At 47.5% G+C, this 24,369-nt stretch overlaps 1 protein-coding gene and 1 long non-coding RNA gene across 5 annotated transcripts in view; one reads left to right on the top strand and one right to left on the bottom strand.

Moving 5' to 3' along the window:
- The window catches only part of LOC144823203 (serine/threonine-protein kinase N2-like), a 643,207-nt gene that overhangs the window by 500,730 nt on the left and 118,108 nt on the right, over positions 1-24,369 (top strand). For all 4 annotated transcript variants that reach the window (XM_078681534.1, XM_078681528.1, XM_078681543.1 and 1 more), the window contains one exon: positions 12,216-12,291. In XM_078681534.1, coding sequence (XP_078537660.1) covers positions 12,216-12,291 — 76 coding nt within the window. The remainder of the gene's footprint in view (positions 1-12,215; positions 12,292-24,369) is intronic.
- LOC144823232 (uncharacterized) overlaps positions 1-24,369 on the bottom strand; it is a 181,064-nt gene that overhangs the window by 61,465 nt on the left and 95,230 nt on the right. The window lies entirely within an intron of this gene.

Consider the following 24,369-nt stretch of genomic DNA (forward strand, 5'->3'; position numbering starts at 1 on the left):
TGCCTTCCTCAGCGCCATGGGTGTAAATGAATCAGGAAGGTTTGTGTTTCTCGGATATATTATCCAGCCCTTCCTGATAGGTTGCACCAAGTCCCGCTCCTTAAAGGTATATGCCTAGCGCATACAGCCCTGGTAGTCCGTTAATGTAGCTACGCCTACCAGTCCCAGGATGCATTGTCCATTGTTCGTGTCTGGAGGCTGTTGCGTGGGGCGGGTACACAGAGTTGCTGAGGGGAACCTTCCTTAATCCCATGCTTGCGGAACACGCCATCTCCTCATCTCCCCAACCGCTTTACCCTGCCGTCACCGGGAGCACTTTAGACGGGGGCAAGGCTGAAATCGAACCTAGCCCATCGTGAGGTTGAATGACCTCAACACCGCCGTATCACGTCCCGAACTTGCAGGGGAGCTCTGGTGATTCCGGTAACCCGGATAAAATCCTCCACAAAAGCGGAACCCAGCTGTCCAGAGCCTACTTGTCAAAGCGGGGGCCTCTTGGCGCGTAACTGGAACCCGCGCTGAAATATCCACACTCCACACCTTCACCGAAGAAAAAGTGAAGAGGCCACAGCAGGGAGCAATGGGAAAACGGCTTTTATTCCATCACATGGGTAAGTGTCAGTCCTCCTTCACCCACATTCGGCGAATGCATTTCGGCGTATTCTCTGCCTTCCTCAGCGCCATGGGTGTAAATGAATCGGGAAGGTTCGTGTTTCTCGGATATAATATCCAGCCCTTCCTGATAGGTTGCACAAAGTCCCGCTCCTTAAAGGTATATGTCTAGCGCATACAGCCCTGGTAGTCCGTTAATGTAGCTACGCCTGCCAGTCCCAGGATGCATTGTCCATGAGTAGGCAAATAAAAGGCAAATATTGAAGACATAGAGTTGCATTCTGGAAATAATCATGGCTGCGAATGTCAGGAAAGTACCTTCTTTACAGGTATTATTTTCAGATCAAATGGTCATTCATTGCCCGATCGTTGTCTCTGCTGATGGTTACTAATAAAGCTTTTCTACAGGACAGCACCAGGAGTTCATTATCCAGCCATTCTTTAAAAATCCAACTATCACCATGACCAGTGACCTGTCCTGCTCAAGAGAGATCTTGAAAATTACTCCAGTATTGGAACTTTCATAGATTCCCATAGCTTGTATCATTCCCCGTCGTCGGAATGGGAGCCTCGGTAATAAAATATATATATATATATATATATATATATATATATATATATATATATATATATATATATATACACACACAGGTAGTAAACCAAAAGAGGTACAAAAGAGGAAAAATTAGGCCTAGGCCTTATACTATTTTGTAGCCTATAGGTGTCCTTTTGTAAAAAGGACCCAAATGTAGAGCACCAACCAATCAGAACCGCCTCACCCTGTGGAACCTTCCTGAGAAAGCTCAGAGCCTCAGATTTTCTACCGCACGTTGGTGATGGGGAGTCTCCATAGTGCTCTGCTCTACTTTTCTTTTGAGGTACTGTTTTCTACTAAATCTTTACAGGATTTCTTAACATCTTTATATAATGGCGGAGAAGGAGAAGAAAAGCCTGTTCAGGCCTTGTGCCATGTTCTAAAAAACGACTTTTTGCTGAGGATAAGCACAAGGATTGTATATACTGCTTATACCCAGATCATAAGGTGGCAGACTGTAAGATCTGCAGAACCTTTTCAACCAAGACCCTACGTGACCGTGAGGGGCGTCTGCTGACGTGGTTACAGAAGATGAAGTCGAGAGATAATATGATTTCCAGTGATGAAGAGGATGCTGGTTCAACTACGTCTTCGAAGAGGTCACTGAAGGTCATCTGCTTCAGTTTCTTTGGAACCCCCCTCGAAGGCTGTGCGTGGGACCTCTGACAGGTCTGGCAAGCCTGGGCCTGGCGAATCTCCTCACGGAAGTGAAAAGGAGAGGGAGAGGCCGGTACCTGAGGTACCAAGATCAAAGAAAGATGATGGCTCGGCTGGGCCATCCCATCAGGCTGATGGATCTAAAACTTTGAGGAAGACCGCTGTAGAGGTTTCCTCAGTGGCTAAAGTTAAAGAAGCAAAGACTTCGCCGACGACATAGTCGTCGAGTTTACCACCGACGACGACATCTTCTTTACCATCGACGAAGAAGAAACTTCCGTCGACGGCGACGACGAGAACTACACCGTCGACGAAGGCGACGGCGACTATCCCGTCGACGATGACTTTGACGACGGCAAAGCCAATTCTGTCGTCGACGACCTCGACGACGCCACCGTCGACGATGGAAGGGTCGACGTTAGTGAGGACTGAGCACCCTAGAAAAAGACGTATTACGCCGGATATGACTTCGCCGAGGAAGGTAGATCCATTACCTCCAGCCTTATTGTTTGACGAGGAAGAATATTCGGATGAGGAAGATGGTGAATTTGGGGATGCATATAGTCCATCACAATTGCACCTAAAGTTTCATGACTCTGAGCCAGAGAATGAATATTTTTATAATCAACAACAACAACAGCAGCAGGATCGCGTACAATATCAGGATGTCCCGAACCAGCAGGGTTTGGTCTCAATGCCGTTGACTCTGCTTACGGACTTACGAGCTATGTTGGAGGAATATCGTAGCAGGCAAGCGCCGCGTCCAGTGCAGGAACAGGCGCAGGAGCAATCTCAATTGTCGGCTGCTTGTTCTTCACGGCCCCAGCATGTAGAGGAGGCTGTAGAAGTTCCTCAGCGGGTAGAGCTTACCCAGGTTGACACTTCAGAGGACGATGAAGGTGATAATCAGGCTCAAGATCCTGATGTGGAATGGAATCAATATGTTATTCCAGATCCTGCATCCCCAATACCGGACCCAATTGACTCGCCTCCGGCGGACGTGGGAGGATTTCATAACTTAATGGATAGAGCCACAGCACGTTTTAAGCTCACCATGCCGTCAACTTCCACGGATTGTTTTTTATATGATTTCAAGGAGTCATATCGCAAGGCTGTATGCTCCATTCCCATTGTGGAACATATATGGGAAGAGGGAAAGAAGGTGATGCAGGCGCCTGCTACGGCCAGTCCTTCCGCGCTTGGAAAAGAAATATAAGGCGCCGGATGACAGTCCAGCTTGCTTTGTTTGCCAACCAAGACCGGATTCGGTGATATCGCAAGCAGCTCAGCGAAAGTCACGCAATCCATCGGCTCCTCTAACAGCTCCACCGGACAGAGAAGGTAGACGATTGGATAACGCAGGGAAGCGTTTTTCGTCTATTGCTAGTTTGCTGGTCAGGGCTTCCAATGCCCTAGCGATCTTGGCACGATACGACCGTCGGATGTGGAGTGACGTCTCGCCATACTTAAACCAGCTCCCTGACGATCCTAAGGCTGAGGCCCAGAAACTCCTGGAGAAGGGACAACGTTCCTCATCGGAAATAGATTGCGCGATGGACATCGCTACCACTGCTTTCCGTGCTCTTGGTGGAGCAGCTGTTCTTAGACGACAGGGTTGGTTGCAGGCGACCTGGTTTCGTCCCGAAGTCCAGAATAAAATCTTGGACTTACCCTTTGACGGTGACATGTTGTTTGGGAAACATGTTGATGATACTCTACAGGGGATAAAGAAAGACACGGAGCCGGTTCGGTCCTTGAGCACATTACAATATAGGAAGACACCTTTCCGTGGAGCAAGAGGAAGAGGCTTCACATCGACAAGAGGTGGTTACCAACAACAACGTTATACTCGACAATCACAATCGCACAGGCCTCAGTACGGTAATCAGTACTATCAGCGTCAATCGCAAACGCAATCTTTCTCTCGCCAAAGCTCACGTGGACGACAGGGTCGTCAGGGCAGGGACGCCTCCAAGCGTCAATAGCGGCATCCTGACTCTGCCGACTGTTCCTCCGCCCCATGTATCACCGGTGGACGGCAGGATCTCTCAACATCTGAGCAGCTGGGAACAGATAACATCGGATCAATGGGTATTGAACATCATCCGTCAGGGACACACATTGGAGTTCCAGGATTTTCCACAGAGCTCCCCACGCCACAAATACGAAACACCTACGCCTTCTGCAATTAGAAGTTCAACAATTGCTTCAGAAAGGGGCGATCTAGCATGTCCCTCTATCGCAAAGAGGCGACGGCTTCTATTCCAGGTTTTTCCTGATTCAGAAGACCAAAGACAAGTGGCGTCCGATCCTGGACTTAAGGGAGCTCAACACCTATCTCGTGAAACTCCCATTTCGGATGATCTCACTCCAGGATATTTTGCGCCTCCTGAATCCAGGTGACTTTATGGCTACGTTAGACCTGGAAGATGCCTATTTCCATATCCTGATCCACCCAGCTCACAGACGTTTCCTTAGCTTCACAGTGGGCAAGAGTCACTTCCAGTTCATGGTGCTCCCATTCCGGCGAGATCAGCGCCGCGGATATTCACAAAGGTGCTGGCCCCGGTGGCAGCTTTTCTGAGAAGGCAGTCGCTAGAGGTTTTCCCGTACTTGGACGACTGGCTGCTAAAGGCACCAAGTTATCAAGCGGCTGCAGGAGCAGTAGGGACATGTTTGCGTCTCTTCGATCAGCTAGGCTTTCAGCTCAACCGAGAGAAATCTGTCCTTCGGCCGGCCAATTCGGTGAAATTCCTGGGCGCTCTTATCGATGCGCAGGCTTGCAAAGCTTACCCATCGGAAGAAAGAAAAGCAAAACTCATTTCTTCGGCCAGTCGACTGCGAAAGAGGCAGTCAGTGTCAGTCAGGATGTACAAGTCTCTTCTAGGGTCGATTTCCTCCTGTATTCAATTGATTCCGCACTGCAGGCTGCGGATGCGTCCCTTGCAAGAGCAACTAGACCTTCAGTGGAGGTAAGTGGACGGTTCTTTCAACGACAAAGTCAAGGTCACCCTACAGATGAAGCAGGCAGCGGCCTGGTGTATAGAAGGTTCTCACCTTTCGGTGGGTCTCAGTTTCAGAATGCCTCCGGCCCCACACATCATTACAACAGATGCCTCCCTTAAGGGATGGGGAGCGGTCATGCAAGACCTCCAAGTCAGTGGGCATTGGACGCCGGTGGAAGGTCGTCTGCATATAAATATTCTGGAGCTGAGAGCCATTCGGTTGGCTCTGTTAGCTTTCCTCCCAAGGATAAGGAACTCATCCATCCTAGTGCATACGGACAACACCACGGCCATGCACTATGTCAACAAGCAGGGAGGCACAAGATCGTCACAACTGTCCAAGGAAGCTCAACTACTGTGGGAATGGGCGATTTCGCAGGACATCTCGCTGGTGGCAGAGCATCTGCCAGGCATAGACAACACAAAGGCGGATACTCTTAAGTCGCCTAAGAGCGATTTCTCATGAGTGGGAATTGGACAATTCAGTGATCAAGGAGATCTTCGCCCAATGGGGGACACCAGCGATCGACCTGTTCGCCACGCCGGCAAACAAGAAATGCCGGTATTATGCAAGCAGGGAACACCATCGGGGATCGCTGGGGAATGCGCTTTTGATGTCCTGGTCCGGCGCATTTGTTTACGCCTTTCCTCCGTTTCCCCTAATTCCTCGAGTCCTCGGAAAACTCAAGATGAACCGATGCAAGATGATTCTGATTGCTCCCGCCTGGGCTCGCCAGTTTTGGTTCACGGAGCTTCTCCTTCTGTCTCAAGACAATCCCATACATCTACGACCCAGCCAGTCTCTTCTGTCAATGTCCAACGGGCAAGTTCTCCACCCGAACCCGAACTCGCTTCAATTGGCAACATGGCTCCTGAGCACAGAGAGTTCAGAGATCTAGACATTTCTGACAAATGCAGAAACATCTTGGCTCAGGCACGGGCGCCTAGCACAAATAGGACGTATAGAGCAAAGTGGAAGCGTTTCTACATATGGTGCCAGCGAGAAGGAGTGCACCCTTTTTCATCTGCTCCACATCAACTCTTGCCATATATCCTGCCATTAGCTCATGCAGGTCTTGCCCATTCTTCCATCAAGGTCCACTTGGCGGCAATCTCCAGATACAGAAGAACAAGATCAGGTCCTTCTCTTTTATCAACAAGAGTCATAAAGCAATTCTTAAAAGGACTGTTTAGAGTGTTTCCACCAATCCGGTGGCCACCTCCTGTATGGCATCTAAATGTGGTCCTGGCCCAACTAATGAGGCCCCCGTTTGAACCAATTCATAAGTCTGACTTGAAATTCTTGTCATGGAAGGTGGCTCTTCTCCTCGCTCTCACCTCTGCAAGGAGGGTGGGAGAGCTACAGGCTCTGACCATTAAAGAGCCCTTCTTGAAGTTCAAAAATGACACCTTGATCCTTAGAATGAACCCAAAGTTTATTCCTAAGGTTCCTACGGACTTTCACCTGAATGAACCGGTTGTTCTGAATTCCTTTTTCCCTCGGCCTTCTACTCCGGCTGAAAGGGCACTTCATTCTCTAGACGTCCAGAGATGTCTAAAATTCTATCTTCAACGCACGGCTGGGTTTAGGAAATCACCTCAGCTGTTTGTGGCTTTTGGAGCCCCTCGTAAGGGGTTCCCGTTATCAAAACAAGGGATCTCCAGATGGATATCTAGTGCAATCCGTTTCTGCCACCAGGCGGCGGGGAAGCCCCTGGAAGGACAGGTTAAAGCGCACTCCACAAGGTCTATCTCATCTTCAACGGCGCTGTTTGCAGGAGTATCGATTAAGGACATCTGCAGAGCGGCCACCTGGAGCAGTACTCATTCCTTCACAAGGCACTACTGCTTGGACTCATCTGCTAAAGGGGATGCGGCTGTTGGTCAAGCGGTCCTGAGAAATCTCTTCCTGTGAGCGGTGAGCTTTCCTCTCTACCCTTCTTCCTTTCTTTCACATTTCGTTATTTATGCTGTTGGTTAACTGTATTGTGATATTATGGTGAATTCATAACATATATGAGATTATTAAGACTTTATACACGAAATGTGCTAAGTATGCTACTGCTATCTATTCTGATACAAGCTATGGGAATCTATGAAAGTTCCAATACTGGAGTAAGAAACAAGTTACTTACCTGTAACTTTAGTTCTCCAGTATTGGTAACTTTCATAGATTCCCATGCGCCCACCCACCTCCCCTGGGAAAGCTCACCCTTTTTGGCATATGTCATTAGGGCTATACAACGGCTACGAAAATCTGAGGCTCTGAGCTTTCTCAGGAAGGTTCCACAGGGTGAGGCGGTTCACTTCAGCCCTTACAGCACGAGAGTGTTAGAGAACAAAGCGGATAACATGCACAGGGGCCCACTGGAGGGATTGAAAGTGTGCAGAAAATCGGCTGTTTGGCAAAACACTGGCTGTACTGGAACAGTGGAATCGGGACTTCTACTCCTGGCGGTTTATTTACTGGAAAATGAACGCCAATAAGGGAATGAATGCAGAGGTCCGTTCCAGGTTTTGTCATATGCCGCCCCATGATTAAGGTGCTTGTTAGCATTGAAACGCGTTGGGACACAAGAGAGACCAGGTGCAATCATGCCGCTTCTTAAATAAAAGTTTTTGTTAAACTCACCTTCGTGGAGTGCTACCTCAAGCCTGGGGGTTTGTGAAGAAAAGTACACGCGGCATCCTCTGCCGTAGGAGGCGAGCACCGCTTTTGAAACCGGACTCATTTCTGAAGGGCTGAGAAACAAACTTCAGCCCTTACAGCACGAGTGTTAGAGAACAAAGCGGATGACATGCACAGGGGCCCAATGGAGGGATTGAAAGTGTGCAGAAAATCGGCTGTTTGGCAAAACACTGGCTTTACTGGAACAGTGGAATCGGGACTTCTACTCCTGGCGGTTTATTTACTGGAAAATGAACGCCAATAAGGGAATGAATGCAGAGGTCCGTTCCAGGTTTCGTCATATGCCGCCCCATGATTAAGGTGCTTGTTAGCATTGAAACGCGTTGGGACACAAGAGAGACCAGGTGCAATCATGCCGCTTCTTAAATAAAAGTTTTTGTTAAACTCACCTTCGTGGAGTGCTGCCTCAAGCCTGGGGGTTTGTGAAGAAAAGTACACGCGGCATCCTCTGCCGTAGGAGGCGAGCACCGCTTTTGAAACCGGACTCATTTCTGAAGGGCTGAGAAACAAACTTCAGCCCTTACAGCACGAGTGTTAGAGAACAAAGCGGATGACATGCACAGGGGCCCAATGGAGGGATTGAAAGTGTGCAGAAAATCGGCTGTTTGGCAAAACACTGGCTTTACTGGAACAGTGGAATCGGGACTTCTACTCCTGGCGGTTTATTTACTGGAAAATGAACGCCAATAAGGGAATGAATGCAGAGGTCCGTTCCAGGTTTCGTCCTATGCCGCCCCATGATTAAGGTGCTTGTTAGCATTGAAACGCGTTGGGACACAAGAGAGACCAGGTGCAATCATGACGCTTCTTAAATAAAAGTTTTTGTTAAACTCACCTTCGTGGAGTGCTGCCTCAAGCCTGGGGGTTTATGAAGGAAAAAATATATATATATATATATATATATATATATATATATATATATATATTTTATTACCGAGGCTCCCATTCCGTCGACGGGGAATGATACAAGCTATGGGAATCTATGAAAGTTACCAATACTGGAGAACTAAAGTTACAGGTAAGTAACTTGTTTCTTGCCAGACCTGAACCTGTTGTTAGCTCCAAGATGAGTCTACTGACAGGCGGCACGGGTGTCCATCACAAGGATCCCTCTTGATTCATCCAGAATTGAGAAGGATCAGAAATCACACCGACCAGTAGGTTATACTAGGCATGGGAAGTGAATGTGCTCTGTAGATTCTTCAGTTTCTTCTAAGAAGAAAAGTACTGTCACACTGGCCTGTTATAGCACCAGACAGACTGCTTCCAATACAGGCATTCCTTGATTTCTTGACCCTTATCAAGATAGCTCACAAGACCTGCTTAGTTGTTCCACTGGAGAAAATGGCATTAGAATTGAGAGATTAAGTAGCTTGATAATTAAGTCTTCCTAGCTTCCACTGATGTGGTCGCAGATCTGTCATGGGCTGGACGCTGAGTCTTCTCTGATGACTTGGTCTTGGTAACTCCAAGATTGGGGTGATACCATTTGGTAGATACCTTGATGCATCCCCGATTAGAACTTGAATCGAATAAGGTGTCTACAGTAAGGGGTCACAGTAAGGCAGAAGGAAAAAAAACATAAGACTTAAAAAAAGCATTCATAAATGATTGCAAGGAAAATGATTGAACCTGGATGTTAACAGACTTAAGAAGGACTGGCACGACAGTTCTTAAACCAGGGCTGAAGTACTAGATCAACTAGAGCTAGATCAGGCATGAACTAATGAAGAAACTCTCAACTGTGTTGCGGTGCAGTATTTGAACTTCTCTACAGTCTTAATATACCTCAAAGATTAGGAAATTACCTTAAAAGAAAGGAAGGGAAAATTGCACCAGGATGGATAGGTACATATATCTTCTTGACATTGGTAATATCTGCCCTTAAACTTATTGAGGCCCAGTAAACTCTCTGGCAAACTGCCATTGCCCAGGTGATCGTCCGCATCCTCCAGGAATTATGCCAACCAAGGAGTGACGATCACTGGCCAAGCTATGCAGCAGTAACTCTAAAATCAGTCCAAGGCCTCCATGCCACCAGGTACCCAGGCACTGCCAGCAACGAGAGACAGCACAACTGGAAGCCAAGAAGTGAGAGAATGTTCACTGGGTGCACAGACCAGTGGAAAACAGTGGCAGTGCTGGGCTTGATTCCAGGCACCTTCTCAAGGTAATCCAGCACCTCCCCTACTGCTAACTGGCGATGGAATAGTTTCTCAGACCCCATCACAGGTATCTGGCGACAGACTTTCATATATATGGTTCGGATACATTATAAGGGAACCTCAACTTCAAAGCCCTGCAAAGATTTCTATTCTCAGTATCAACATCTTGGGCTCAGTGCTATTCACTGGACTCTTTACACATTCCTCCCTTTGATTGAAAATGAGAATGCCCTGAGGTGAAAGACCACAACCATGATTAGCAGGGGTCCCCTCAAGGTTTCCTTGCGCCACTGGGTTCTGCGCTGGTTGTCACACTACTCCTAGATTTGCACCTGAATACCCACTAAGCAGGTGTAATGACGAAGTCAAGTATCTGGGTATCAACATTACTAGGGACCCTGCGGAGACCATAAGAGCAAACTACGGAGCTGCGATTGAAAAAATTGGCACGTGGATAGATCGCTGGATCATCCTCCCTCTCTCTGGCCGGCAGGATAGCCCTGATGAAAATGAAAATCCTTCCTAAACTTCTCTACTTATTTATCAATATACCTTACTACCCAGGGCATCGTTTTTTTTAACACTCTTCGCTCCTTACTCATTAAACTAGCCTGGGGCGGAAAGCAACCCTGATTAAGCTGGATACTCCTGACTCAGCCTTTCTCTAAAGGAGGCTTTGAGGCTCCACACGTGGAACTCTACTACCTCAGTGCTCAGACCCACTATGCAGTCTACTGGCTTAACCGACACCTTTCATGCCCCATCTGGCCATTGAACAAGGCTACATGGCACCTACACCGCTCACCTCCTTGCTGGGAGCGCAAGTTCCAGGTGAAAAGGTAACGCACCACACAGTCTCATGCACCAATAATGCTTGGAAGCGCCTAACCAGGATTATGGGTAAGGATCTACTCTACTCGCGCCTTATGCCGCTGCCACATCTCTCATACGCTCCAGTCACGCAGGGAGCAGTATGCAGAGACATGTTGCGTAAAAGAGGGCTGCACACATGGGGCGCTCTGTATCGCGAGGAGCGATTCAGAGATCAGAAGGACATACTGACCAGAGTGGGGGTTACACCTTGTGGATATGTTCCTGTACATACGTTTGAAGCATGATAAGCGAGCCAGCACACCTAGCTTCCCGCAGGAGCCTGACCCGCTAGAGGTCCAGCAGGTCACGCTTAAAATGTCTGGACCCTCACATGCAGTGTCTCGCATTTATCATGCGGCACTGCTGGATAGACCGTACACCCGGCCGAGGACCAGAGTCACCTGGAATCCCCGGTAACACGTGAGCAGTGGAAGTTCTGCTGCGAGCAGACCACAGAAATCAAAGCCAGCAGCAGGCTGCGTATCATACACTTCAAGTTTCTCCACAGAACGTACTATACACCCACACTACTCTGCAAATACAAACTACAAGAGGATGACAGATGTGAAAGATGTCACCAAGAAGGGGCTGACTATTGCATTTAGCATGGGCATGCGCCCAGGGTCAAAAGTATTGGCTGGAGGTATTTGCAGCACTACCCGAGAGGATTGCAATCCCACTCCCGTGCTCTCCCCTGCTTACGCTACTAGGCTACACAGCAGACATCCCCAAGACATACAGAAAAGTCTCCGCCATGGGGCTACTCCTGGCTAAGCAAAAAGCGGCTTGTAGATGGGTTAGGGGGCGAGTGGCTGCAAGATCTGATATATGGCAAAGACCAAGTAACAGCACATGCAGAACTGTTTCAGATCATATCCGGACCCAGGGATATTGGGGAACCATGATTGCATATCTTCAGGCACATGACGAGCATACTTGGGGTTCCCCCTCGGAGTGGACACATGGGGATGCCCCCGACGTGTAGTATTGTATTTTGTTGTATGTGAGCTCAGTTCTGCGAGCAATACGACCTGATGGAATGTGCAAAATATGTGAGACACAAGACACTATTCTCTCTGTCAAGCTCCCCATAGATCTTGGAGGAACTATATGTGGCAGGGTATAAGCACGTCAATTTAAAGAGTCATACGACTTTGATTGCTCATTGAGTGCTGCTACATGTAACATTTCTCTAATGTGTAACTGTTTTATTTGCTTTCCTGCTGTAACATGCAAGTCTGATATACGATGAAGCTATTGGTTTACGTGATGTTTGATAAAACATGATAAATAAAGTTTTAAAAAAAGAAAATTATTTTCAGTTAATTCAGTTTTCCTGATCTGCATATAGTCTGACTGGTTTCACTGTCATTGAATGTGCCTATTTACAATGGTATGTTAACATTGTTTACAGAGGGTTCTAGCAGAAAATAATTCAAGTAAATCAAATCATGAAAGAGGCTGAAGAACTGTTTTTCCTCTAAACTGTTGCCCTCTGAAGCCAGGTTGCATTGTGTTTTTGGGCAAGCAGCTTCATTAATGTTGTATGGATCTAGGATATAACCTTTGGTTGTGCTTTTGATCTGTAATAACCTCTCCCTTTTTCTGCCTCTATACAGTAGCCAGTTAAAAACAGCGCTGACTCTGCAAGACTTCAAACTACTTGCAGTTTTGGGCCGTGGACACTTTGGCAAAGTACGTCTAAAATTTTTGTTTTTGTGGAACAACTTGATCTATCCTCCCTATTACTACTCTCGCTTTATCTTTTCTCATTTCACTCCAGTAGCTTAGGAAAGGTATTCCACACCTGAGTTATATGAAGAAATGATTGCAAACCTCATCTCATTCCTTCACTTAGGTTTGCGTATAGTCAGTAACGGCTCAACACAGATAAGAGTGGTGAGGTTGGGTGGTGGAAGTCGACAGACGGCTGAATGAGTATTATTAAATAAATAAATAAAACCACTCTTCACTCGCCATGTCGGCGAGCGCAAAGGAAGAGGTTTTTTCTGATAAATACATCTGCCAGTGGATTCCTCACCTTGTGAATATCCCCCTTGCGTCAGCAACATTCGGAAATTCTTTTTGTAGCTTCGCGCCGACGTGGACGACGTCATAGAGGAACGGCATCGGGCGCGACTCTGCTCACGTCACCGACACCATAATAGGCCCACGCCGGTGTGATGACATCAGTTCCCTTTTTTCCGCGTCTTCGCCACTAACGGTTTTGGGGAATCTCTGTAGCTGTTGATAACTTTGTTACTGTTTTCTCGATTTTCCTGCTTCTTTGTGTCTCTAGCGATGTCGACTAAGAAGACCGGGTTCAAGCCTTGTAGGAAGTGCGGCAAGATGATGTCTATCACGGACCCGCACGAGGATTGTATCTGGTGCCTGAGTTAGGACCATAATGTCGACGGCTGCTCTTTGTGTAGAGAAATGAACCCAAAGGCGCTTCGTGAGAGGGAGACCAAGCTTCTGATGGCGAAGTTGAGAGGTAGTAGAGAAAAGAAGACTTCGAGATCACGTTCGAGAAGGGCGAGGTCGCGGTCAAGATCCCGTACGGCGTCGCCTTCGAGCTCTTCATCTGATCATGCTTCGAAGTCGAAGAAAAAACATAAGAAACGAAGGCATGGGTCTCAACATCACTCCGGTAAGGATTCAGACTCGAGACCAAAGTCGCCTAAGAAGAAGCATGGGAAGGATTTTGTGTCTCCATCGCCGGAAGTCTTGGATCCAGAAGGTGAGGCTTCGCCTTTGGAATCGCGAGCTCATTCACCGACTCCGGTTCCGAATCCATCTCCGGTGCCGTCCCCGGCTCGAGAGGATGAAGAGTCCCTTTGGATGAGGGTTCAGTACCTGTGGAAGAAGAGGCGAATCCGGAGTCTAAAAAGGGTCAGTCTGAGGGTTCTCACCCTCCTTTCCCGACCCCAGGTCAAGACCCTTCGGCATTTTTAAATGCTATGTATGGTGTCTTTTCCAGAGCATGGTACCCCTCTGGTGCACCTTCGGGTCCTATGGGTCCTCTGGCTTTTAATTTAGGAGTTCCCCACTCCTATGCTCCAGCTACCTTAAAGCCTTTCATGCCGGCTCCGATGCCGCCTTGGCAGTACTCTGCTCCGCCGATACCGACGTCGCCTGCTCCGAGTTGACCTCGTGAACAGCGCCCTGGGCCTTCGGAGTCGATCCCGACGTCGATCCTGGCTCCGTCGGAGTCGTTCACGGGTCCGACGGCGCGGCTGTTGAAGGAGAGATCTAGGAGGGATGCTCAGCGCCTCTTGGAAGAACAAAGGTATAGGGATGCTGAGGCTGAGATGGAGGAAAGTGAGCTTCAAGATGATTATTTTGAAGATCTAGCGGAGGCTAGTGGTCTGGAGCTTTCTCCTGAATGGGAGCAGCCATCTGTCTCTGATGCTCCTTCAAAGGATGTTAAGCCATACCACATGGTCATGAGGAAGGCTGCAGAACTTTTGAATTTAACCTTGCCTACGGTCGAATTTAAATCTAATCTTCTGACTGAGGTTCTCCATTCCCCAAGTTCTGTAATTGAGCCGTTGCTCCCTTTTAATGAGGCTTTAACTGAGCCTATTTTGGAGGTTTGGAACAAGCCTCTAACAGCTCCTGCAGTGTCTAAAAGTGTTGCGAGGAGCTATAGAGTTGCACCTGGGGACCCTGAATTTTTAACGTCACATCCTTCGCCTGAAAGTCTTGTTATTCAGGCAGCCTGTTCTAAAAAGACTGTGGGTCGCCTGAAAGTCTTGTTATTCAGGCAGCCTGTTCTAAAAAGACTGTGGGCGCTTTTCTTCAAGTGCCTGGGGATAAGGATGCCAAGAAACAGGACCAGACTGCTAAGAAGTACTTTTCTTCAGCAAGTATGGCTTTAAAGTCAACTAATGCCACTTGCCTTATGGGGAGATACATTCATGCCCTTATGGATTCGCTGCGTCTGTTTTCTCCTAAAATTCCTGATGACAACAGGAAGGATTTTGAGGAAGTGTTGACTGATGCACAGGCGGCTGCACGCCAGGTGATCCAGAGTGGGCTGGACACTGCTGATTCGGTTGCTCGCATCATGGGAACCGCTGTTGCCTCTAGGAGATCTGCCTGGCTGAAGTCATTGGACTTTTCGGCGGACTTTCAGGCCGCATTATTGGATCTGCCTTTTGACAGTGTTGGACTTTTTGGGGAAAAAGCTGACGCAGCCGTAGAGAGATTTAAGGACAGTAGGGCTACTGCCAAATCTTTGGGGCTGCAGACCAGGGGTTCATCTACCAAAAGGTATAGAGGTTTTGGACGTTCTTCCTTTCGTCCCTACCGGCAAGGTCAACAGTAGCAGCAGCAAAACCCCCTGTACAGGTCTTACAGGGGTAAGCAAAGAGCTCGTCCTCGAGGACATCAGGCCTCCTCCTCCTCCACCTCTTCCAACCCCCCCAGCCACAGAAAAGCAGCCCTAGATCCGCCATTCAGGATCATGCGGGTCCTTTAGGGGGTCGGCTTACCTATTTTCTACGGGATTGGGAATCGGTTACATCGGATATTTGGCTTCTCAATCTCGTAGAAAATGGATATGCTCTTCCCTTTCGGGAATTCCCTCCAAATTGCTCTCCTTGCCAAGGTTTTTGCACGGAGGTACGCCTGTTACTCCTGCAGGAGGAAGTCCAGACACTATTAAGAAAGGGTGCGATAGAGTTGGTTCCAGAGCAGGAAAGGGGTCAGGGATGCTACTCCAGTATTTCCTGATACCCAAGAAGGATGGCAGGCTTCGTCCAATCCTGGATCTCAGGATCTTGAACCTTTACCTGAAACAGGAGAAGTTCAAGATGCTCACCCTTGCACAGGTTCTTCAGGCGCTGATGGAAGAAGACTGGATGGTGTCAATAGACTTGCAGGTTGCATATTTTCACTTTCCTATCCTGCAGTCTCACAGGAAGTATCTCAGTTTTACGGTGGGTTCACATCACTACCAGTTTGTGGTCCTACCGTTTGGTCTTACTACTGCGCCTCGAGTTTTCACCAAGGTGATGGCTGTGGTGGCGGCACTTCTCAGAAGATCGGGGATACCGGTATTCCCGTATCTGGACGATTGGCTGATCAAAGCCGAATCCCCAGAGATAGTGCTCCATCATTTGCAAGAAACAACTCAGTTGTTACACAGGTTGGGTTTTTCGATAAATGTACCCAAATCTCACCTGGTGCCCTCCCAGCGCAACCTGTTCATAGGTGCGGTACTGGACACAACTGTGTGTCGTGCATGCCCTCCACCTCAAAGGATTCGAGACATACATGAGTTGATTCCTTTATTTCACAATGGAGCGGTCGTTACAGTTCTGAAGGTCCTTCACCTGCTCGGTCTGATGGCTTCCTGCATTCTGTTAGTCAACCATGCACGCTGGCACATGAGGGCGCTCCAGTGGTGCCTCCGCAGGCAGTTGTATCAGCACAACTGAGATCTCAGGGAGTCTGTGAGGATCTCCAGAGAAACTGCAGCGGATCTGGCTTGGTGGGGAGTGGAAGGCAACCTGTCTCAAGGAAAGCCTTTTCAACTGCCTCCATCGGTGGCCACAGTGATAACGGATGCATCCACTCTAGGGTGGGGTGCTCATCTGTGGGATCTGGAGGTCAAGGGTCTTTGGTCTCCAGAGGAAAGGTTGTTTCACATCAACCTTCTGGAATTGCGGGCGATACGTTTGGCACTCAAGGCCTTCCTCCCTTCCCTTCGCGGTCGGTCGGTTCAAGTCCTGACGGACAAAACCACCGCAATGTGGTATGTCAACAAGCAGGGAGGTGTAGGGTCGCAGTGTCTCTGCAGAGAGGCTCTGCGTCTCTGGTCCTGGGTTCAGGACCATCAGATTTGTCTGATGACAAATCTGGCCGGGGTTCTGAACGTGCGTGCAGACAGTCTCAGTCGGCAGTTCTCGGCCGACCACTAGTGGAGGCTTTATCCAGAGGTGGTTCATCACGTCTTTCGGACGTGGGGGACTCCTCAGGTGGACCTGTTCGCCACTCGCGAGAATGCTCACTGCCTGTCATTCTGCAGCCTTCAGTATCCAATGCGGGAGCCTTGGGGGACGCATTTACGTTGAGTTGGGACTCACGGCTCCTTTACGCGTTTCCCCTCATACCCTTGATTGCTCGGGTTCTGAGGAAGATTTGCCAAGACCGGGCCCAAGTTATATTGATCGCCCCCGATTGGCCAAGAAGGGTGTGGTACACAGATCTTCTCCACCTCTCCTCGTGCCCACTGCTCCGTCTCCCTTTCAGGGCAAGTCTCCTCTCTCAGATGGAAGGGCAAGTTCTACACCCCTACCTCCAGACCTTACACCTTCATGCCTGGAGATTGAACGGGGCAGCCTGAATTCCTTTTCTCTCCCACACAATGTGGTGGATGTCATTCTTTCAGCCAGGTGTGACTCCACTAAATCTATCTATTCGTACAGATGGTCTAAATTTGTCTCTTGGTGTGGAGAGAGATCCGTTGACCCTTTGAAGGCTCGTTTGTCTGATATACTACAGTTTGCACTTTCTTTGGCGCAGCAAGGTTTTGCTGTGGCTACAGTCAAGGGTTATCTTTCGGCATCGTCTGCATTTCTCGCTTTGCCGGATCAGCCGTCTCTTTTCAAATCTCCTGTAGTTTTAAGGTTTCTTAAAGGTTTCACTAATAAATTCCCTCATACTCCCTTTATTGTGCCTCAATGGGACTTAAATCTTGTCTTAACCTACTTGATGGGTTCTCCCTTTGAACCTTTGCACAAGTGTCCCATGAGACTTTTGTCTTTTAAGACGGTCTTCCTGGTCGCAATTACCTCGGCAAGGGGGGTAAGTGAGCTTCAAGCTCTTAGTTCAAAGCCCCCATTCTTGACCATTCATGCTGAACGAATGGTTCTTAGGACCAGGGCTGCTTTTCTGCTTAAGGTGGTAACTCCCTTCCATCTAGGACAGTCTATTACCCTTCCTACCTTTTATTCTCCCCCTCACCCTTCCAAGGAGGAGGAGAGACTACACCGTCTGGACCCTAAGAGGGCGGTGAGCTTTTATCTTGATAGGACTAAAGACTATTGGGTGGATGACCAGCTCTTTGTGGGATTTGCTGTCAGCAAGAAAGGAAGAGCGGTGCACAAGCGCACTCTTTCAAGATGGATTATTCTATGCATCAAGATCTACTACACCTTGGCGGGTAAGGACCCTCCAGAGGTCTACTAGAGCAAAGTCATCAACATCTGCTTTGTCTAGAGGTGTACCTGTTGAGGACATGTGTAGGGCGGCTAGTTGGGCCTCCCTCCACACTTTTGCAAAGCATTACTGTTTGGATGCTGAGGTGAGGAGGGACGGTCGTTTTGCGCGCTCTGTCTTCCAGGATTTTCTGGTATAGGAGAGTGGACTCCCTCCTCCGGGAGTGGGGGACTGCTGTGGGACTTTATTCACAAGGTGAGGAATCCACTGGCAGATGTATCTTTCAGAAGAACAAGTTACTTAGCTTCGGTAACGCTTTTTCTGGTAGATACAGTATCTGCCTGTGGATTCCTCACTGACCCACCCGCCTCCCCATTGTCCACTCTTCTATACCTGAGTTGATGTAATGTATTTATATTTTATTGTCAAGGAAATGTTTTGTTTCAATTGCTTTCCTGCATTTGCTTCACACTGTGTGTGTTATCATGACATTTATGTACTGTGTATACTGTGTGTATATCTACTGTCATTGGTCTGTCCGTGTGCCTCGAAGGCAACGAAAAAAAAGGGCGGAACTGATGTCATCACGCCGGCGTGGGCCTATTATGGTATCGGTGATGTCAGCGGAGTCGCGCGCGATGCCGTGCCTCTATGACGTCGTCCACGTCGGCGCAAAGCTACAAAAAGAATTTCCGAATGTTGCTGACGCAAGAGGGATATTCACAAGGTGAGGAATCCACAGGCAGATACTGTATCTACCAGAAAAAGTGTTACCGAAGGTAAATAACTTGTTCATTTATTTAATATTACCTATCCCGTCATCTGTCGACTTCCACCACTCACACCTCCTCACCCCTCTAACCTGTGCGAGCCGCCACTACTTATAGTATTTTCAATATTTACCTCACATTGATGGTTTTGTTATGTGTGCATTCTCTGAGGAGTGCTTTCTGTGGTGTCTATGTGCTGTCTGTGTTGTCATTTTGCAAGATATATTTTATTAGCTCTGCAGTCCACACACACTGGCTATCTACAGTGTCTGTTTTAATATTGGACGAGGAAGCCCTGCCATTTAAGGGAAGGGTTTGGTTTTTCAGTGTGAAACTTTTTCCTAGATTCACATGATGCATTATTCTGCCATTTATTGATTGGGTGAAGAAAGTTTCCCGTAGGTAGATTTCTTAACAGAGAACCTGGCTTGAAAAAACAATCACCCTGATACACTCTTATTTTCATTCATCACTACTCACACATTTCAAGATACAGCCACATATAATAGGGAAGTCACTCTCCCACTTAGTAAAAGAATATGACCTATTTATTATTCGCAATACAAAATTGGTCAAGTTAAAAACATGCTAATGTCCCGTCAATCAATACAATTGGTTTCACAAAAGTTCATAAAATCACAAAACAATAAATTGTAAATCACAGTATGCACGAAGGTATTAAAAGAGTGTAAAAGCAATAGTAAGACAAAACAGCTCGGTCTTAACAGTTTACACATCCGTTATCATATCATATTAAGGGCATGGAGTTAAGCAATCCGTTATTAGCTTTTTTTACACCACGGCCCCGGACGGATTGTGCATAAAGATCTAGCGTCGACGCATTTCGATGGAGAAAACCTTATAGATCCATCTTTTTCAAGACTCTGGTATAAACACACTGTATCTTGTAAAACATTTTCATGCAGACACCTACAATAAAATACAGTCATTATTCTCATGTAGTTTGAGATGATCTATCAAGACATCTATAGGAACATATTCAATGCCAGTAGTAAGATATTGTAGAACATTCCTTTCTCCACACCCTTAACTAGAAAACATTATCTGTAATACAGTCCATGTTGTACTCCTGGTCCCTTCCGACCCCCTTATTTCCTATTATCAGTGGTACTATTTAAATTTTCAACATAAAAACAACTTAAAAACACTTATAATACTCTGGCTATTGATCAACTTCCCTATAAATGTGGCAAAGTCTTAACACCTTCTGTTTGCCTCTTCACATCTCATTATATCTCACATACATCCACATCTCCGGCATTCAACATGTTCACACCTCTACATATTCTTTAATGTCTCACCTGCTTATAAAAGAAAGGGGAGACTCCCTTAGATATACTATTTCATAGTCTTTTACAGTGGAAGTAGAAATAAAAGTCCCAGCTTGACGAAGGCCTCCGAACCGCTGTGGACAAAAGGCCATAGGCAGAAATTAATTCTGATCTTATATTTATGTGATCGTCCTTCTCAATTATATAAGCTGATTGGGACCAGTAGTGTTTATTTACAGCTTGTGCTGTCTGGTTACTAAAGACATATTGTGGGCATAGCAAGAACATACAGGGCCTGCACCCAACACGTTTTTTTACAATTGTTTTTCTTTATTATCACTCTTTTGCCTGCTTCTTATTCCATAGCTTTTCTAATAAAGCTGGTCAATCTTGTATCTGTCCCTCCCTTGTAGCATAGCCCTTTACCTTCTCTCTGATTGGCGTCCTTGCCTGCTTCCACTGCTCACTTCTAGGTGCTGTATTTCTTGTTTCATTTTTATTTTGCTTAAGCCCTCCATGAGAGTGCATGTGTTTTCCAGGTCTCCCCTCTCTCTCCCCCGCCACCAACAAATACTGGCTATGGCAACCTCCACGCTCTTTCTGTGCTTCATTCCCTTCCTTCTCATCTGTTTCTTCACCCACTCTGTCATATTCTTTTTTTTCTTTTCTGTGTTTGTCATTTACTACCCTCCACCGAACGGCTTTTACTGTGTCCTGAGGGCAGAGAAGCCTTTGTATGCAATTTCTTGCGGGGTGGGAGCATGCTCCGATAGTGTCACGTGTGGGTCAGGGCTTTCAACCTTTTAACAGCTGTCAAAGATATGATGGCATTCTTTCTCGCACAAAAAGTCGAATTGATCCTCTACTTATTTTTGCACACAAAAAATGCAGTACAAAAGGGGGTGGTGATGGACGGAGCATCTGAATCAATCAAACACTCACACCCAGTCAAAAGATCTGGGTTTAATCCATCACCGTTCTTTAGCCCACTCTGCCACCCCAGTTCAGACATGGCTATATGCAAATCAGTCTGACCCTGTGCCTCATGGGAACAGTCCAGCCCGAACTACCAAGCCATGTCTTCCCTGGACCGGAAACAAGCTTCCGAGGACCGGTTTCTGGCATTCCAGCCGTCTTCAGCCCGGCTTGCTTGAATGCAGTGGCAAAGTGAGCAAGGTACTCACGGCTGAGCATACCCTGCCACACTTATGGCGCCAAAAGCGGTACAAAAGGGGGTGGTGATGGACGGAGCATCTGAATCAATCAAACACTCACACCCAGTCAAAAGATCTTGGTTTATTCCATCACCGTTCTTTAGCCCACTCTGCCACCCCAGTTCAGACATGGCTATATGCAAATCAGTCTGACCCTGTGCCTCATGGGAACAGTCCAGCCCGAACTGCCAAGCCATGTCTTCCCTGGACCGGAAACAAGCTTCCGAGGACCGGTTTCTGGCATTCCAGCCGTCTTCAGCCCGGCTTGCTTGAATCCAGTGGCAATGTGAGCAAGGGACTCACGTCTGAGCATACCCTGCCACACTTATGGCAGCCAAAAGCCGTACAAAAGGGGGTGGTGATGGACGGAGCATCTGAATCAGGCCATGTCTGAACTGGGATGGTGTGGAGTGCAAAAAAACGATGGATTTAGGCCCACATCCCGGCACTGGGGTGAATGTATGACATTGTTCTGCATTCTGTCCATCAATTGTTTTTGAATTTGTCACCCCGAGTGGGATGGGTATGCTCAGACGTTAGTCCCATGATCTCCACACCACTGGAGTCAAGCTATCCAGGCTGATGACGGCTGATAGCCAGAAACCGGTCCTTGGATGCGTGATTCCGGTCCAGGAAAGACATGGCTTGGCAGTTCGGGCTGGACTGTTCCCATGAGGCACAGGGTCAAGGCTGATTTGCATATTGCCATGTCTGACCTGGGGTGGTGTGGAGTGCAAAAAAACGATGGATTTAGGCCCAGATCTCTGTACTGGGGTGAATGTATGACATTGTTCTGCATTCTGTCCATCAATTGTTGTTTTTGCACATAAAATGCAGTAATTTTTTCTAAGAGCCAGGTCGAGCCCTAAGCTCCAACAAACGCACACATTTTATAATTTGTAGATCTGGTTTACAAAATATTATCTTTCTTTCGGTGGCCCTTGTATAACCTCAAAACAACACAGTTTTCCAAGCTCACTTTAACCAATAGGCCAAAACAGAAGCCTTCAGAGAATGCCCTTCTGCACAGAAACTTCCCAGCATTTTATTCTACTTGTTTTCAACATTCTGCATTCGGGTTAAAAAAACTTGCATTATTTGCGAAGGTGCACTATTGCAAAAGGTCTATGCAACCAGTGCCCTTAAGTTGTTCACCTAAATAGTGTCCACCAGTCTGATGACCTTTTGGATGTGGGAGAATGCAACCATATTAAGGGAGTTGTTCATATATTTGTAATTTTCAGACATAAAAAGTAAAAACCTATTCATGTACAACATAAGACAATATTGTTTTGCATTAAAGTGCTGTATTCACTTTACCAACATGTGCAGTAACTAACACCACTGTAAGCTATCTCTGCTCCTGCGTTGAGAGACCTGCTGATGGTTGTGCTGCGATAAGACTTACTAAGTATTTTGGCTGTTGTGCCTTACTGCCCGTTTTTCACTGCACACAGCTATATTCATGCTGACTTTTCCTTTGGGTTAAAGGGAAATGTTCCGAAGATGATGATCTACTTTCCGGTGCTAATAAAGACCCAACTCCTTATAGAGGGCAAAGTTATAGTTGGGTTAGCTGTTCCAAGGGCCCCCTTTGACAAATCTCCATCAAACTTTCCAAAAAGGTGATACCTTTTGACTAGTTTGTGCACTGAACTTTTCAGGATGATCTGTCAAGCGGGGGCTGAGAAAAACGGGGGATGTCCCAAATGGCAAATTCCCATGCTTTTTCCATAGACTTCTTTAGGCAGAGCTACAGCAAAAACGGGCTGAACGGAATTGCACCATATCTGTCAGGAAGCCACATCTTGGTACGCTGATTATGCTTTCTGTGTTATGGTGTAAATTGGTTCAGTAGTCTTTGAAAAATAAAGATAAAAAAATTATTAGATGGATAATTGGTTCGAGGGACTCTCGCAAGAGTCCCTCAGACCTAATTAAAAAAAATAGGCCGTTCTGATTGGCCCACGGAGATTTTTTCCCCTTGGGCCCTCTTGCACCCGCAAGAGTTAAACTCCCGCTGCAGCGATCGCTTTTATTGGCTGCCAGCAACATGAGAAAAATGTTGCTGGCAGCCATTACCGGACTGAAGGACTTAGTCCCCTAACATTAACTTGTATAAAAGAATAATGTAACGGGCAGGGTAGGCATACCCTGCCCCTAGACCCCATGGAGGAGACCCAAAGGGACCTCTCCGGGGCCAAAAACAAAATGGCAATTTTTGCTGCATTGTTTAATTAAGGGGAGTGTGGGGTGCAGTCTCCCTCCTGAAGCCGTTTTCAGTCCCGGGGACCTCATCCTCTGAGACACCAGCCCCTGGGGCCTAGTTTAATAAATATAGGGAAGGGACTGTGGTGCCCCCCTCCCTGAGCCATTAAGGGCCCAGGAACCCTATCCCCCTGGGGCCGGCTCACATACTGTGTCCCAGGGAGCCCACCACCGGGACGCAGTGATTTCCTTGCCTAATGCTGGCGCTGGCAGGGAAACTAGTGTTGTGCTCCTGCCTGGCTGGAGCATTTTTAAAACTAGTGCCAAACTGGGAGCAAACACCCTCTTACTAATCCCTTTTGAAAACACGCAAGCAAAAAACTGCCGCATGTTCCTCCACAGGAAACGCACCCAAAATCTGGAACTCCATCCCGGTTGATATCAGGACTACGCCCTCCTTCTTAAAATTCAAAAGACTCTTAAAGACTTATACCTCAACAGTGCCTTCCTGAACTGAAATCCAAAACGCACAAGCCGGCACCCTGCAGCCACCAGGCAATTGCTCCAACACTCCCTACCTCATCCTCGTCCCCTAACCCCCTACTCTTCCCTCAACTCCCGGCGGAAGACTTCGCCCAAGACTTTGTCCATGCATCGAGACTACCTCGGAACCGCTCTACCTCAATGTGCTCCTCGGATGCACAGCACACTGGAACTTGTAAACACTTATGCTTACTTTTGCCTCTTATGTGTTTTTTTTTTGTTTGTTTTTTCCCCTATATGCTGTAAAGCGCTCCGATACCTTTGAGTCTGGCTAGCGCTATATAAAACCTCTTAAATAAACACAAAGCCTGCTCCCAACATACAGGAGCTTTCAAAATGCTCCCGCCAGCTGGGAGGGGATTTGTGACCGGTTTCCTGCCTGCATCACTGCAGTCAGGAAAACAGATGCTGCGCCCGCTCAGAGCGAGCAGCATCAATAGCTGCTACATTTGGACAGGGCAATGATGGCTCTGGCAGCATGCGGGGAGCCGGCAGGGCCAGGGCTCCCCTAACGTAATGCATGGTGGGTGTATTGGGTAGGCACAGGGGTACCCACCTTTAATTAATGCAGGCCAAAAT

The sequence above is a fragment of the Lissotriton helveticus genome, chromosome 1_1 (genome assembly GCF_964261635.1).
Source record: "Lissotriton helveticus chromosome 1_1, aLisHel1.1, whole genome shotgun sequence".
In the NCBI taxonomy this organism is placed as follows: Eukaryota; Metazoa; Chordata; class Amphibia; order Caudata; family Salamandridae; genus Lissotriton; species Lissotriton helveticus.